Source organism: Salvelinus alpinus, chromosome 3 (genome assembly GCF_045679555.1).
Source record: "Salvelinus alpinus chromosome 3, SLU_Salpinus.1, whole genome shotgun sequence".
In the NCBI taxonomy this organism is placed as follows: domain Eukaryota; kingdom Metazoa; phylum Chordata; class Actinopteri; order Salmoniformes; family Salmonidae; genus Salvelinus; species Salvelinus alpinus.
This window is the reverse complement of record NC_092088.1, coordinates 104,751,555-104,769,849: the sequence shown is the minus strand read 5'-3', so window position 1 is coordinate 104,769,849 and position 18,295 is coordinate 104,751,555. Positions and strand designations below refer to the sequence as shown.

At 42.5% G+C, this 18,295-nt stretch overlaps 1 protein-coding gene across 6 annotated transcripts in view; it reads right to left on the bottom strand.

Annotated features, from left to right (window-relative positions):
• Positions 1 to 18,295, bottom strand: part of LOC139571652 (ryanodine receptor 2-like) — a 216,717-nt gene that overhangs the window by 42,423 nt on the left and 155,999 nt on the right. For 3 of the 6 annotated variants that reach the window (XM_071394720.1, XM_071394716.1, XM_071394721.1), the window contains 9 exons: positions 17,895 to 18,001; positions 15,166 to 15,217; positions 14,925 to 14,975; positions 12,217 to 12,273; positions 11,324 to 11,423; positions 8,328 to 8,407; positions 6,235 to 6,311; positions 6,059 to 6,132; positions 3,967 to 3,984 (listed from right to left, as the gene is read on the bottom strand). In XM_071394720.1, coding sequence (XP_071250821.1) covers positions 3,967 to 3,984; positions 6,059 to 6,132; positions 6,235 to 6,311; positions 8,328 to 8,407; positions 11,324 to 11,423; positions 12,217 to 12,273; positions 14,925 to 14,975; positions 15,166 to 15,217; positions 17,895 to 18,001 — 616 coding nt within the window. The remainder of the gene's footprint in view (positions 1 to 3,966; positions 3,985 to 6,058; positions 6,133 to 6,234; positions 6,312 to 8,327; positions 8,408 to 11,323; positions 11,424 to 12,216; positions 12,274 to 14,924; positions 14,976 to 15,165; positions 15,218 to 17,894; positions 18,002 to 18,295) is intronic. The other 3 variants (XM_071394717.1, XM_071394718.1, XM_071394719.1) reach the window with 3 other exon arrangements.

Sequence of the window (18,295 nt, the reverse complement as noted above, 5' to 3'; positions counted from 1 at the left end):
TACACCTGGGACACAAGATACACCTGGCACACATGATACACCTGGGACACAAGATACACCTGGCACGCATGATACACCTGGGACACAAGATACACCTGGCACACATGATACACCTGGGACACAAGATACACCTGGCACACATGATACACCTGGGACACATGATACACCTGGCACACATGATACACAAGATACACCTGGGACACATGATACACCTGGGACACAAGATACACCTGGCACACATGATACACCTGGGACACAAGATACACCTGGCACACATGATACACCTGGGACACAAGATACACCTGGCACACATGATACACCTGGGACACAAGATACACCTGGCACACATGATACACCTGGGACACAAGATACACCACACATGATACACCTGGCACACACATCACATGATTCACAGAGTCTGGAATGGGTGAGAAACATGGGAGTGATCTGAGGTGAAGCGGTACTAACCGAAGCAGCATTTTATACCCGGAGTCTTTGAGCCACTAAAGTACGATTTTGCAAATAGAGGGTAAACAGATTTGTTGACCTCTTTTATATTAGGTCCTTGTAGAAGCAGTAGTATTGAGTCTAAGCTGGGACAACTAAGCATGACCAGCAGGGCTGCAGTATACGGACTGTGTTTAAAAGGCTGCCTCTAAACGATGCTAATGAAAAGAAGCTGACAGACTGGTATCACGCTGGGGGGGGTGTGTGACACGTCCCACTGTAATGTTACCAACTCTGACAACATAAAGATATCTCTGGTGTCTGAATTTCATGTAGGAGAGAGAGAAATAAAACAGGCTTGAAAGTGCTTCAGATGATACAGTGAATTAATACAGAGATAATCACCGGGATATAGATATCTACTTTGATGTATTTCAGGGAGATTATAAACGACCGGTGTGACTGCACAGTTAAGGCTTGCTACTTTACAATGGCCAGCCTATGGGAGAAAAACACCTATATCAAATTACTACTAGTATTTCTAATGGTTTAGAAAGCAGGAATACAAGGTAACACTAGAAGGTATATTTGGTAAGTGCACTTTCAGGCATATTTCACCATGATAGACCAGATATGAAGTCTCATGAAGTGGCTAATTGGTCAACAGAGGGCTATATGTTTCCCTTGCACATTGACTCTGTACCGGTACCCCCCTGTATATAGTCTCCACATTGACTCTGTACCGGTAACCCCTGTATATAGTCTCCACATTGACTCTGTACCGGTACCCCCTGTATATAGCCTCCACATTGACTCTGTACCGTAGTACCCTGTATATAGTCTCCACATTGACTCTGTACCGGTAACCCCTGTATATAGTCTCCACATTGACTCTGTACCGGTACCCCCTGTATATAGCCTCCACATTGACTCTGTACCGGTACCCCCTGTATATAGCCTCCACATTGACTCTGTACCGGTACCCCCTGTATATAGCCTCCACATTGACTCTGTACCGGTACCCCCTGTATATAGCCTCCACATTGACTCTGTACTGGTACACCCTGTATATAGCCTCCACATTGACTCTGTACCGGTACCCCCTGTATATAGCATCCACATTCACTCTGTACCGGTACCCCCTGTATATAGCCTCCACATTGACTCTGTACCGGTACCCCCTGTATATAGCCTCCACATTGACTCTGTACCGGTACCCCCTGTATATAGCCTCCACATTGACTCTGTACTGGTACACCCTGTATATAGCCTCCACATTGACTCTGTACCGGTACCCCCTGTATATAGCATCCACATTCACTCTGTACCGGTACCCCCTGTATATAGCCTCCACATTCACTCTGTACCGGTACCCCCTGTATATAGCCTCGCTATTGTTATTTTACTGCTGCTCTTTAATTATTTGTTCATTTTATTTCTTATTTTTGGGGGGTATTTTTCTTAAAACTGCATTGTTGGTTAAGGGCTTGTAAGTAAGTATTTCAGTGTAAGCTCGACACCTGTTTTATTCAGCCCATGTGACAAATACAATTGGATTTGAATATTAGTCAACAGAAGGCTGTATGTTTCCTGTGAATATTTCACATATGTTGTCATGACTTTTTTTTATAAATCTCATAAAGGTTCATGAATAATGTTAATACTAGGAAAGCCTAATGTGCCAGTAGCCAGTAATTATTACCATGTAATGAAGCGACTGTCATCCATTAGCATTTAGCTTCCTCTGGTATATCATACAAACTAATATGGACTTTTCAAAGAGATATTGAGTGTAAATCAACAACAACAACAGAAACGTGAATGAAAATACAATATCAGTTAAAAAACACAACATAAATAATTGGGGGAAATTTCATAGAAAAATTGACAATTTAAAACATAAAAAAACTAAAGTACGGAAACAAAAAACAACAACAAAGGATTCAACAACATCGACTACGTCACAGCTGGACCAATCACAGAACACAGAGTCAACAGCTGGACCAATCACAGAACACAGAGTCAACAGCTGGACCAATCACAGAACACAGAGTCAACAGCTGGACCAATCACAGAACACAGAGTCAACAGCTGGACCAATCACAGAACACAGAGTCAACAGCTGGACCAATCACAGAACACAGAGTCAACAGCTGGACCAATCACAGAACACAGAGTCAACAGCTGGACCAATCACAGAACACAGAGTCAACAGCTGGACCAATCACAGAACACAGAGTCAACAGCTGGACCAATCACAGAACACAGAGTCAACAGCTGGACCAATCACAGAACACAGAGTCAACAGCTGGACCAATCACAGAACACAGAGTCAACAGCTGGACCAATCACAGAACACATAGTCAACAGCTGGACCAATCAGAGGGGAGACACGTGGATGAGTGGGTAAACCTTCCACTAGGCGCAGATCAGACCACTGAAGCCAATCAGCCACAAGGTCTTAATGCACAACAGACTACAGAGAAGGGAGGACACCACAAGTTCTCCATATATATATATGAATAACACACATCCAGCCAACTGCCATGACGGGGGACCAGAACAGACCACCACTTCACTTCAAAACAGCTCACTGATCTTACATCTAGAGTTACAGCCAGATACAAACCCCAAGAGGGATGAGAGAGGGAGAGAGAGAGAGAGAGAGAGAGAGAGAGAGAGGCTGGTTGCCTACAGTACAGCTCTACAACAGCATTACATGGCTTTAGGTTGGATAGAGAGAGAGATTAGAGAAGAGAGAAGAGAGAGAGAGAAGAGGTGAGAGAGAGAGAAGAGGTGAGAGAGAGAATAGGTGAGAGAGAGAGAGAGAAGAGGTGAGAGAGAGAAGAGGTGAGAGAGAGAGAGAGAGAAAAGAGGTGAGAGAGAGAATAGGTGAGAGAGAGAGAGAGAAGAGGTGAGAGAGAGAGAAAGAGAGAGAGAAGAGGTGAGAGAGAAAGAGAGAGAGAGAAGAGGTGAAAGAGAGAAGAGGTGAGAGAGAGAGAGAGAAGAGGTGAGAGAGAAAGAGAGAGAAGAGGTGAAAGAGAGAAGAGGTGAGAGAGAGAGAGAAGAGGTGAGAGAGAGAGAGAGAAGAGGTGAAAGAGAGAAGAGGTGAGAGAGAGAGAAGAGGAGAGAGAGAGAGAGAGAGAGAGAGAGAGAGAGAGAGAGAGAGAGAGAGAAAAGGTGAGAGAGAGAGAAGAGGTGAGAGAGAGAGAAGAGGTGAGAGAGAGAGCGAGAGAGAGAGAGAGAGAGAGAGAGAGAGAGAAGAGGTGAGAGAGAGAGAGAGAAGAGGTGAAAGAGAGAAGAGGTGAGAGAGAGAGAGAAAGAGAGAGAGAGAGAAGAGGTGAGAGAGAGAGGTACACCAGACCTCAGAACAGATTGACAGCGTCATGCTATAGTAAGGCAGAGCAGCAGGATAAAGGGAAGGAGGAGGTGTTTGACTCACGACCTGGACAGCTAATCACATCTAACAACACAAAGCTAACGAACGAACGACAGGAAAATGGCAGAAGTCATAATTACCACGCTCATGAGTGATGACTGAGGAGGGGAAGACAGTACATTAAATCAAAGAGAAAAAAGGAAAGAAAGAAAGCAGAGGTCAAACAGATTACAAATAGCTTTCAATATGGTTTTCATATCGCTTTGTTTCTTTGTGTTTTGCAAATAAATCTGTTTAGGGTCAAGTATAGCACAGAGGAGAATTGTCATGAGTTCTAGAAGACTGCACATTGTAGAGAATTTAGAACAGGAAAAGAGTTGGTCAGAGTTCTAGAAGACTGCACATTGTAGAGAATTTAGAACAGGAAAAGAGTTGGTCAGAGTTCTAGAAGACTGCACATTGTAGAGAATTTAGAACAGGAAAAGAGTTGGTCAGAGTTCTAGAAGACTGCACATTGTAGAGAATTTAGAACAGGAAAAGAGTTGGTCAGAGTTCTAGAAGACTGCACATTGTAGAGAATTTAGAACAGGAAAAGAGTTGGTCAGAGTTCTAGAAGACTGTACATTGTAGAGAATTTAGAACAGGAAAAGAGTTGGTCAGAGTTCTAGAAGACTGCACATTGTAGAGAATTTAGAACAGGAAAAGAGTTGGTCAGAGTTCTAGAAGACTGCACATTGTAGAGAATTTAGAACAGGAAAAGAGTTGATCAGAGTTCTAGAAGACTGCACATTGTAGAGAATTTAGAATAGGAAAAGAGTTGGTCAGAGTGCTAGAAGACTGCACATTGTAGAGAATTTAGAATAGGGTACTGTGACTAAACAGTTGGTTGATCATTCATAAACCCCCCCCCCCCCCCCCCCAAAAAAAGAAACTGGATTCTGTTTCAATCAAGTAGTGGCAACATGTGTGATCCACTATGAAACATTGTGTATTAAAATGAGGGAGAGAAAACTAAACAACAAAAAAAAGAGCAAAATGCTGACATTTCCTCTAGTGCATATGAGAAGTAATATAGGAATATAAACCAGGAAGGAAGTACCATAAAAACAGTAAACACAGCAGTGTGTATGACAAAAACCCTTCCAGATGCCACTCTTCTGGCTAACATTCACAATGAGGATTTTGAAGGTTTTATTTTGTTTGCAAAAAAAAATAATTTATACTAAGTTTTGCAATGATTAGCAATTGTTGTCAATGTATCCTTTAAAAAAAATAAAGTTTTGTCAAAGAGAAAACACAGGGAGTTTGTTCCTACACTGCCTGACTAGCATATTGGAAAAGCGCTCTATAAATTACCATCAACTTTGATTCATTCTTAGAAGTGTTGTCCACCCATTCAGCCTTTCAATACAACATTGACCACAATACAGGTAGAATGTGGAACCCATAGACAACACATGGAGGTTAGTAAATAACTGAGGAGTACAAAGACATTTGACGTGTACACCAGGACATGAAATGTGATAATTGCACGTAGACAGACGACACAGATACAAGAGACGTTGTATTTTCAGTGTCATGTGCAAATCCATCATAACTCCTGTTCAGTCAATGTGATGACAAAACGAAAAGACAAAGGAAGAAAACGAGGATGAATTTTGACAAGGCACAACTACAACGAGGTAAATATTAAACATATCTTAAATATGTAACTTAAATATCTTATATATACAACGTATATGTTTAATCTTCTATTATGTCCATATGTGTTCTGATATGATATCATTCTTTCCCTCTTTAATAGTGAATATATTGTGAAGACATTATGGCGATGAACTCTCCCATATTCACCATATGTTGTGCAGAGACAGTAGGATATTACCTTTAATAACAGTTCCATAGTGTTTCTACCTGTCAGTAGTTAATATGTACCTGATCCCTCCTCTGTCACCATGTGTTGTGCAGAGACAGTAGGATATTACCTTTAATAACAGTTCCATAGTGTTTCTACCTGTCAGTAGTTAATATGTACCTGATCCCTCCTCTGTCACCATGTGTTGTGCAGAGACAGTAGGATATCACCTTCAATAACAGTTCCATAGTGTTACTACCTGTCAGTAGTTAATATGTACCTGATCCCTCCTCTGTCACCATGTGCTGTGCAGAGACAGTAGGATATTAGCTTCAATAACAGTTCCATAGTGTTACTACCTGTCAGTAGTTAATATGTACCTGATCCCTCCTCTGTCACCATGCCCAGTCCCTCTGCTTTATTCTGGCGCTCAAACGCATTCAGGTCTAGAACACTGGAACAGAGAGACAGAGAGGTTAATGACATATTTACACACCGTACACTCCACCGAACGGGGCAAGCGAGCGACGAGAGGTGGAGGAGGGTACACCAGTACCTGCAGGACTGCATCAGACCAGCCAGACTCTGGAAGAAGCCCACATCCTTCTTGTCTTTCAGGTAGTCCAGCATTTTCTGTCAGAGAAACACACAGAGACATGAGAGAGTAAACACTACAGAGACATGAGAGAGTAAACACTACAGAGACACAGAGACATGAGAGAGTAAACACTACAGAGACATGAGAAAGTAAACACTACAGAAACACAGAGACATGAGAGAGTAAACACTACAGAGACATGAGAAAGTAAACACTACAGAGACATTAGAGAGTAAACACTACAGAAACACAGAGACATGAGAGAGTAAACACTACAGAGACATGAGAAAGTAAACACTACAGAGACACAGAGACAGGAGAAAGTAAACACTACAGAAACACAGAGACATGAGAGAGTAAACACTACAGAGACACAGAGACATGAGAGAGTAAACACTACAGAGACATGAGAAAGTAAACACTACAGAAACACAGAGACAGGAGAAAGTAAACACTACAGAAACACAGAGACATGAGAGAGTAAACACTACAGAGACACAGAGACATGAGAGAGTAAACACTACAGAAACACAGAGACATGAGAGAGTAAACACTACAGAGACACAGAGACATGAGAGAGTAAACACTACAGAGACACAGAGACATGAGAGAGTAAACACTACAGAGACACAGAGACATGAGAGAGTAGACACTACAGAGACATGAGAGAGTAAACACTACAGAAACACAGAGACATGAGAGAGTAAACACTACAGAGACATGAGAGAGTAAACACGACAGAGACATGAGAGAGTAAACACGACAGAGACACAGAGACATGAGAGAGTAAACACTACAGAAACACAGAGACATGAGAGAGTAAACACTACAGAGACATGAGAGAGTAAACACTACAGAGACATGAGAGAGTAAACACGACAGAGACACAGAGACATGAGAGAGTAAACACTACAGAAACACAGAGACATGAGAGAGTAAACACTACAGAGACATGAGAGAGTAAACACTACAGAGACATGAGAGAGTAAACACTACAGAGACATGAGAGAGTAGACACTACAGAGACATTAGAGAGTAGACACTACAGAGACATGAGAGAGTAGACACTACAGAGACATTAGAGAGTAAACACTACAGAAACACAGAGACATGAGAGAGTAAACACTACAGAGACATGAGAGAGTAAACACTACAGAGACATGAGAGAGTAAACACTACAGAGACATGAGAGAGTAGACACTACAGAGACATGAGAGAGTAGACACTACAGAGACATTAGAGAGTAAACACTACAGAAACACAGAGACATGAGAGAGTAAACACTACAGAGACATGAGAGAGTAGACACTACAGAGACATTAGAGAGTAGACACTACAGAGACATTAGAGAGTAAACACTACAGAGACATGAGAGAGTAAACACTTCAGAAACACAGAGACATGAGAGAGTAAACATTACAGAGACATTAGAGAGTAAACACTACAGAGACATGAGAGAGTAAACACTACAGAAACACAGAGACATGAGATAGTAAACACTACAGAAACACAGAGACATGAGAGAGTAAACACTACAGAGACATGAGAGAGTTTAATGTTAGATACCAGGTCAATAAGTGACTGATACAGTTTAATGTCAGATACCAGGTCAATAAGTGACTGATGCAGTTTAATGTTAGATACCAGGTCAATAAGTGACTGATACAGTTTAATGGTAGATACCAGGTCAATAAGTGACTGGTACAGTTTAATGGTAGATACCAGGTCAATAAGTGACTGATACAGTTTAATGGTAGATACCAGGTCAATAAGTGACTGGTACAGTTTAATGGTAGATGCCAGGTCAATAAGTGACTGATACAGTTTAATGGTAGATACCAGGTCAATAAGTGACTGATACAGTTTAATGGTAGATACCAGGTCAATAAGTGACTGATACAGTTTAATGGTAGATACCAGGTCAATAAGTGACTGATACAGTTTAATGGTAGATACCAGGTCAATAAGTGACTGATACAGTTTAATGGTAGATACCAGGTCTATAAGTGATCGATGGTAGATTGATACAGTTTAATGTTTGATAAACCTACCTGCTGAACAGTAGAGTTGCCTCCATTGAGGACAGCTATCCCCAGCTTCAGAGTAGAGGCCACCATGGGACCCATCTCACCTGGTGGGGAAAACAACACCTTCATACTGGGTATAGTACGCCACTGTCTTTTTCCTGTTGGTTTTTATTTCTTTACTTATCTATTGTTCACCTATTACCTATTTTTTTTACTTAAAAACTGCACTGTTGGTTAAGGGCCTGTAAGTAAGCATTTCACTGTAAGGTCTACTACACCTGTTATATTCAGGATTTCACTGTAAGGTCTACTACACCTGTTATATTCAGGATTTCACTGTAAGGTCTACTACACCTGTTGTATTCAGCATTTCACTGTAAGGTCTACTACACCTGTTGTATTCAGCATTTCACTGTGAGGTCTACACCTGTTGTATTCAGCATTTCACTGTGAGGTCTACTACACCTGTTGTATTCAGCATTTCACTGTAAGGTCTACTACACCTGTTGTATTCAGCATTTCACTGTGAGGTCTACCTACACCTGTTGTATTCAGCATTTCACTGTAAGGTCTACTACACCTGTTGTATTCAGCATTTCACTGTGAGGTCTACTACACCTGTTGTATTCAGCATTTCACTGTAAGGTCTACTACACCTGTTGTATTCAGCATTTCACTGTAAGGTCTACACCTGTTGTATTCAGCATTTCACTGTAAGGTCTACTACACCTGTTGTATTCAGCATTTCACTGTGAGGTCTACTACACCTGTTGTATTCAGCATTTCACTGTAAGGTCTACTACACCTGTTGTATTCAGCATTTCACTGTAAGGTCTACTACACCTGTTGTATTCAGCATTTCACTGTAAGGTCTACACCTGTTGTATTCAGCATTTCACTGTAAGGTCTACTACACCTGTTGTATTCGGCATTTCACCGTAAGGTCTACTACACCTGTTGTATTCAGCATTTCACTGTGAGGTCTACTACACCTGTTGTATTCAGCATTTCACTGTGAGGTCTACTACACCTGTTGTATTCAGCATTTCACTGTGAGGTCTACTACACTTGTTGTATTCAGCAGTTCACTGTGAGGTCTACTACACCTGTTGTATTCAGCAGTTCACTGTGAGGTCTACTACACCTGTCGTATTCAGCATTTCACTGTAAAGTCTACTACACCTGTTGTATTCAACATTTCACTGTGAGGTCTACTACACCTGTTGTATTCGGCATTTCACCGTAAGGTCTACTACACCTGTTGTATTCAGCAGTTCACTGTGAGGTCTACTACACCTGTTGTATTCAGCATTTCACTGTGAGGTCTACTACACCTGTTGTATTCGGCATTTCACTGTGAGGTCTACTACACCTGTTGTATTCAGCAGTTCACTGTGAGGTCTACTACACCTGTTGTATTCAGCATTTCACTGTGAGGTCTACTACACCTGTTGTATTCAGCATTTCACTGTGAGGTCTACTACACCTGTTGTATTCGGCATTTCACCGTAAGGTCTACTACACCTGTTGTATTCAGCATTTCACTGTGAGGTCTACTACACTTGTTGTATTCAGCAGTTCACTGTGAGGTCTACTACACCTGTTGTATTCAGCAGTTCACTGTGAGGTCTACTACACCTGTTGTATTCAGCATTTCACTGTAAGGTCTACTACACCTGTTGTATTCAGCAGTTCACTGTGAGGTCTACTACACCTGTTGTATTCAGCATTTCACTGTAAGGTTAATACACCTGTTGTATTCAGCATTTCACTGTAAGGTCTACTACACCTGTTGTATTCAGCAGTTCACTGTGAGGTCTACTACACCTGTTGTATTCAGCAGTTCACTGTGAGGTCTACTACACCTGTTGTATTCAGCATTTCACTGTAAGGTCTACTACACCTGTTGTATTCAGCAGTTCACTGTGAGGTCTACTACACCTGTTGTATTCAGCATTTCACTGTAAGGTTAATACACCTGTTGTATTCAGCAGTTCACTGTGAGGTCTACTACACCTGTTGTATTCAGCAGTTCACTGTGAGGTCTACTACACCTGTTGTATTCAGCATTTCACTGTAAGGTCTACTACACCTGTTGTATTCAGCAGTTCACTGTGAGGTCTACTACACCTGTTGTATTCAGCATTTCACTGTAAGGTTAATACACCTGTTGTATTCAGCATTTCACTGTAAGGTCTACTACACCTGTTGTATTCAGCATTTCACTGTGAGGTCTACTACACCTGTTGTATTCGGCATTTCACTGTAAGGTCTACTACACCTGTTGTATTCAGCATTTCACTGTGAGGTCTACCACAGCTGTTGTATTCGGCACACGTGACAAATACACTTTGATACGGTACGTCACAATGTAGCTACCTACTGTGGACAGGTCTCTGCTTTATTGTGAGAGTTATGGTCACTAAGATGTCCAATGTATTCATCATCACATGGCTGCTCTTTCCATGACAGACTGACCAGGTGAAAGCTACGATCCCTTGTTGATGCCACTTGTTAAATCCACTTCAATCAGTGTAGATGAAGGGGAGGAGACGGGTTAAAGAAGGATTTTTTACCCTTAAGACAATTGAGACATGGATTGTGTATGTGTGTCGTTCAGAGGGTGAAAGGGCAAGATATTATAAATAAATATGTAAGTGTCTTTGAACGGGGTATGGTAGTAGGTGCCAGGCGCGCCGGTTTGTGTCAAGAACTGCAACTCTGCTGGGTTTTTCACCCTCAACAGTTTCCTGTGTGTATCAAGAATAGTCCACCACCCCAAAGGACATCCAGCCAACTTGACACAACTGTGGGAAGCATTGGAGTCAACATGGACCAGCATCCCTGTGGAACACTTTCGACACCTTGCAGAGTCCATGACCCGACGAATCGAGGCTGTTCTGAGGGCCGAAAGGTGGGTGGGTGGGGGAGGGTGCAGCAACTCAATATTAGGAAGGTGTTCCTAATGTTTTGTCCACTCAGTATACATCCTGTTCATCCATTCTACTCAGAGAGCTTACCTTTGCTGGCGCTGATAGTCTGCAGCACCATCTCCGCAGCACCTCGGTCGTGTAACCTGGCCTGCTGATATAACAGCTTCTGTTTCTCCATCTCTTTTTCCTGCAGGAGGGAGGAAGAGGAAGAGGAGGAGACAGAGAGAGACCTGAGAGACTGCACCTTCCTGTCCTATCAGACCACCGTGCGCCCATCGGGCTATAAGACACTCAACGCCACCCTGGAAGTGAAGACTTACTTCCTGTACCAGGTCCAAGATAACCTTTCCCTAGGTGTTTTCTATGAACGTCTCTCAAATTGAATTCAGGAGGATTTCACCAGTGCTAATAATGCCTGATGAGGACTAATGTATTACAATATTGCAACTCGTAACCACAGGGCCCCATTGGCTGGTTAAGACTACAGAGGGCTTGGAGCTTGGAGCTGGATGGGAGCAGGCAGTCTGTCTGTGTGTTAGTACAGTGTGTTGGTACAGTGAGGTGGTCTGTGCTGAGGGACATGAGACAGATAGACAACGGGGGGGGACAGTGTCATGTCTCCAGCACACCCACTGAAACAGTGACAACAGAGGCAACCAAACAGCAGCAACAACTCTGCCCGACTGAGGGAACAGCGCGGCAGGGAGCGCTATAGGGGCCCAGGCTTGGCTGCTTCCCCGCTTTCCATCTGAGCTACAGCAGAAGAACACAAGGGGATGGAAGAGCTCGGGAAAAGCAAGATGGCCGCTCTCCTAATGTTGGCCTTTTTTTTTTCTAGTGTTGAAAAAAAAACAGGGAGCGAGAGGAGCGGGATGAACGATATGAATGAAGAACCTTCAAAAGGAATGTGAAAACAGAAATACTGGAAAGGAAACAAGATGCAAAATCAACAGAGACAGTTGTTTTGAGAACTTTGTTACCAGAGATTCTTCCTCCTTCTTGGCAATTTTGTTGCTTAAACCTTTGCTTATATCACGCTGGGGAAACAGAATGGCATCATTTCACAGTGCACGGATCCCCGCTATACTCAGAAAATAGAAAAACTGATGGCGTAATAAGGACAGGATGTCTGAGTGGTTCTAAGGAACAGCCGTGAGCAGCCCACTGAGAGCCATGCTGATTAACATCATCAGTGTTTTATGGGTGTTGCTGCTCTGTAGCTGGATGATATCAGTGTGTCGCTGCTCTGTAGCTGGATGATATCAGTATGTCGCTGCTCTGTAGCTGGATGATAGCAGTATGTCGCTGCTCTGTAGCTGGATGATATCAGTGTGTCGCTGCTCTGTAGCTGGATGATATCAGTATGTCGCTGCTCTGTAGCTGGATGATATCAGTATGTCGCTGCTCTGTAGCTGGATGATATCAGTGTGTCACTGCTCTGTAGCTGGATGATATCAGTGTGTCGCTGCTCTGTAGCTGGATGATATCAGTGTTTTATGGGTGTCGCTGCATGATCACAAAAAACACACGAGGGGAAAAAATATAGATGTACACTATGTTCCAGAGATTATAACAGGGGCTCCAGAGTGGCGCAGGGGTCTAAGGCACTGCATCTCAGTGCTACAGGCGTCATTACAGACGCCCCTGGTTCGATTCCAGGATGTATCAGAAACCGGCCGTGTTTGGGAGTCCCATAGGGCGGCGCACAATTGGCCCAGCGTCGTCCGGGTTTGGCCGGGGGTAGGCCGTCATTGTAAATAAAAATGTGTTCTTAACTGACTGGCCAGGTTAAATAAAGGTTAAATTAATCAAAAAAATTTTTTTGTCAATCTATGGTAAATTACACCAGAGATGAGACATATCATTATCGTCTGACTGGTACTTCAATTTGAGATCCACAAGTCTCCCATTAATGTCATTGAACGATGTGTGAGAAAGTTTGAATTGCACAAGATTGTGTCAACTCGGAGAGAAGACTCTAGTTTCCATCTCTTCAGGGGTCATTATCTCAGCAGAGAAGACTCTACGTGCCATCTCTTTAGGGGTCATTATCTCAACAGAGAAGACTCTACGTGCCATCTCTTCAGGGGTCATTATCTCAGCAGAGAAGACTCTACGTACCATCTCTTCAGGGGTCATTATCTCAACAGAGAAGACTCTACATGCCATCTCTTCAGGGGTCATTATCGCAATAGAGAAGACTCTACGTGCCATCTCTTCAGGGGTCATTATCTCAACAGAGAAGACTCTAGTTGCCATCTCAACAGAGAAGACTCTACGTAACATCTCTTCAGGGGTCATTATCTCAACAGAGAAGACTCTACGTGCCATCTCTTCAGGGTTTATTATCTCAGCAGAGAAGACTCTATGTGCCATCTCTTTAGGGGTCATTATCTCAGCAGAGAAGACTCTGCGTGCCATCTCTTTAGGGGTCATTATCTCAACAGAGAAGACTCTAAATGCCATCTCTTCAGGGGTCATTATCTCAGCAGAGAAGACTCTACGTACCATCTCTTCAGGGGTCATTATCTCAACAGAGAAGACTCTACATGCCATCTCTTCAGGGGTCATTATCGCAATAGAGAAGACTCTACGTGCCATCTTATCAGGGGTCATTATCTCAACAGAGAAGACTCTAGTTGCCATCTCTTCAGGGGTCATTATCTCAGCAGAGAAGACTCTACGTGCCATCTCTTCAGGGGTCATTATCTCAGCAGAGAAGACTCTACGTGCCATCTCTTCAGGGGTCATTATCTCAACAGAGAAGAATATATGCCATCTCTTCAGGGGTCATTATCTCAACAGAGTAGACTCTACGTGCCATCTCTTCAGGGGTCATTATCTCAACAGAGTAGACTCTACGTGCCATCTCTTCAGGGGTCATTATCTCAACTCAGAGAGAAGACTACGTGCCATCTCTTCCGGGGTCATTATCTCAACAGAGAAGACTCTACGTGCCATCTCTTCAGGGGTCATTAACTCAACTCAGAGAGAAGACTCTACGTGCCATCTCAACAGAGAAGACTCTACGTGCCATCTCTTCAGGGGTCATTATCTCAACAGAGAAGACTCTATGTAACATCTCTTCATGGGGTCATTATCTCAGCAGAGAAGACTCTACGTGCCATCTCTTCAGGGGTCATTATCTCAACTCAGATAAGACTCTAGTTGCCATCTTCAAGGGTCATTATCTCAACAGAGAAGACTCTACATGCTATCTCTTCAGGGGTCATTATCTCAACTCAGAGAGAAGACTATGTGCCATCTCTTCAGGGGTCATTATCTCAACAGAGAAGACTCTAGTTGCCATCTCTTCAGGGGTCATTATCTCAACTCAGAGAGAAGACTATGTGCCATCTCTTCAGGGGTCATTATCTCAACAGAGAAGACTCTAGTTGCCATCTCTTCAGGGGTCATTATCTCAACTCAGAGATGACTGTAGTTGCCATCTCTTCAGGGGTCATTATCTCAACAGAAAAGACTCTAGTTGCCATCTCTTCATGGGTCATTATCTCAACAGAAAAGACTCTAGTTGCCGTCTCTTCAGGGGTCATTTAAAAGCTGCCTGCAAGCCATGGGAAACGAAATAACCCACATTTTAAAAGACGTCACCCTCTTTTAAAATGCTTCTGGGGAGGGATGGGCAAAAGTTAAATGGGTTGGACGGTGTTCAAGAGAAGACACCTACTTCAAAACTCTTCACCTCCTCTCCATCCTCATCCTCTTCATCATGACAGCTCTGGTGGAGAAATGGATGATACAGAAAGAGAAAGAATTCATAACCAATCAATCAACCAAGTGATCGGGCCAATCAAATAATTAATCAATCAACCAATGAAGTGATAGGACCAATCAAGTAATTGATGAATCAATTTTTTTTTTAAACATAAAGGATTGTGACGTAAGACCACTCTGAATACAAGAGGTACCTTAGCCATAATGTCAGCATAGGCCATGTAGAGAATGTCCTCTTCCAGCTTACTGCAACACACAGGAGATAAGGTCATTATTATTGCTCCATATCGAGTAGTAGAATTAGGAAGCTTCTAGAACATCAGGTAGAACATCAGATCCCCTTCCAGTGTAATAGAAGTGTTACTACTACCAGTATCAGTTACAGCCGTGGTATGACTACGGTTTTATACCACCAGGTAGAGAGTATGATGTATTATATAGAACGTGTTACAGTCCTGGTATGACTACAGTTTACTAGGGCCAGCTACAGAGCAGAGATACCCACCACTATAAAGGAAACATTACTAGCATCACTATTAGTTACAGTCCTGGTATTACTATGGTTTACTAGGGCCAGCTACAGAGCAGAGATACCCACCACTATGAAGGAAACATTACTAGCATCACTATTAGTTACAGTCCTGGTATGACTATAGTTTACTAGGACCAGCTACAGAGCAGAGATACCCACCACTATAAAGGAAACATTACTAGCATCACTATTAGTTACAGTCCTGGTATGACTACAGTTTACTAGGACCAGCTACAGAGCAGAGATACCCACCACTATAAAGGAAAGATTACTAGCATCACTATTAGTTACAGTCCTGGTATGACTATAGTTTACTAGGACCAGCTACAGAGCAGAGATACCCACCACTATAAAGGAAACATTACTAGCATCACTATTAGTTACAGTCCTGGTATGACTATAGTTTACTAGGACCAGCTACAGAGCAGAGATACGCACCACTATAAAGGAAACATTACTAGCATCACTATTAGTTACAGTCCTGGTATTACTATGGTTTACTAGGGCCAGCTACAGAGCAGAGATACCCACCACTATAAAGGAAACATTACTAGCATCACTATTAGTTACAGTCCTGGTATGACTATAGTTTACTAGGACCAGCTACAGAGCAGAGATACCCACCACTATAAAGGAAACATTACTAGCATCACTATTAGTTACAGTCCTGGTATGACTACAGTTTACTAGGACCAGCTACAGAGCAGAGATACCCACCACTATAAAGGAAAGATTACTAGCATCACTATTAGTTACAGTCCTGGTATGACTATAGTTTACTAGGACCAGCTACAGAGCAGAGATACCCACCACTATAAAGGAAACATTACTAGCATCACTATTAGTTACAGTCCTGGTATGACTATAGTTTACTAGGACCAGCTACAGAGCAGAGATACGCACCACTATAAAGGAAACATTACTAGCATCACTATTAGTTACAGTCCTGGTATTACTATGGTTTACTAGGGCCAGCTACAGAGCAGAGATACCCACCACTATAAAGGAAACATTACTAGCATCACTATTAGTTACAGTCCTGGTATGACTATAGTTTACTAGGACCAGCTACAGAGCAGAGATACCCACCACTATAAAGGAAACATTACTAGCATCACTATTAGTTACAGTCCTGGTATGACTACAGTTTACTAGGACCAGCTACAGAGCAGAGATACCCACCACTATAAAGGAAACATTACTAGCATCACTATTAGTTACAGTCCTGGTATGACTATAGTTTACTAGGACCAGCTACAGAGCAGAGATACCCACCACTATAAAGGAAACATTACTAGCATCACTATTAGTTACAGTCCTGGTATTACTACAGTTTACTAGGACCAGCTACAGAGCAGAGATACCCACCACTATAAAGGAAACATTACTAGCATCACTATTAGTTACAGTCCTGGTATGACTATAGTTTACTAGGGCCAGCTACAGAGCAGAGACACCCACCACTATAAAGGAAACATTACTAGCATCACTATTAGTTACAGTCCTGGTATGACTATAGTTTACTAGGACCAGCTACAGAGCATAGATACCCACCACTATAAAGGAAACATTACTAGCATCACTATTAGTTACAGTCCTGGTTTGACTATAGTTTACTAGGACCAGCTACAGAGCAGAGATACCCACCACTATAAAGGAAACATTACTAGCATCACTATTAGTTACAGTCCTGGTATGACTATAGTTTACTAGGACCAGCTACAGAGCAGAGATACCCACCACTATAAAGGAAACATTACTAGCATCACTATTAGTTACAGTCCTGGTATGACTATAGTTTACTAGGACCAGCTACAGAGCAGAGATGCCCACCACTATAAATGAAACATTACTAGCATCACTATTAGTTACAGTCCTGGTATGACTATAGTTTACTAGGACCAGCTACAGAGCAGAGATACCCACCACTATAAAGGAAACATTACTAGCATCACTATTAGTTACAGTCCTGGTATGACAATAGTTTACTAGGACCAGCTACAGAGCAGAGATACCCACCACTATAAAGGAAACATTACTAGCATCACTATTAGTTACAGTCCTGGTATGACTATAGTTTACTAGGACCAGCTACAGAGCAGAGATGCCCACCACTATAAAGGAAACATTACTAGCATCACTATTAGTTACAGTCCTGGTATGACTACAGTTTACTAGGGCCAGCTACAGAGCAGAGATACCCACCACTATAAAGGAAACATTACTAGCATCACTATTAGTTACAGTCCTGGTATGACTATAGTTTACTAGGACCAGCTACAGAGCAGAGATGCCCACCACTATAAAGGAAACATTACTAGCATCACTATTAGTTACAGTCCTGGTATGACTATAGTTTACTAGGACCAGCTACAGAGCAGAGATACCCACCACTTCTCAGTCAGGGCCGTCCTACTGAATAACTGTATGAGCTGATGAAGAGGGTCGATCCTCTTGGCTCCCTCATCTTCTTCAGGAGGCTCCTCTCCTCCCGGTCTCTGTGAAGACAGAATAACAACAACAAAAAAATAGGTTCTTCACAATCCACAAACGTCAAAAATCTTCCTACAGGACCTTCTAGTCCACACTACATCTACACAGGTAACACTCTCTAGTCTCCTCCACATAGTCCATTCCAGGTACCTCTCTCTAGTCTCCTCCACATAGTCCATTCCAGGTAACTCTCTCTAGTCTCCTCCACATAGTCCATTCCAGGTAACTCTCTCTAGTCTCCTCCACATAGTCCATTCGAGGTAACTCTCTCTAGTCTCCTCCATATAGTTAATTCCAGG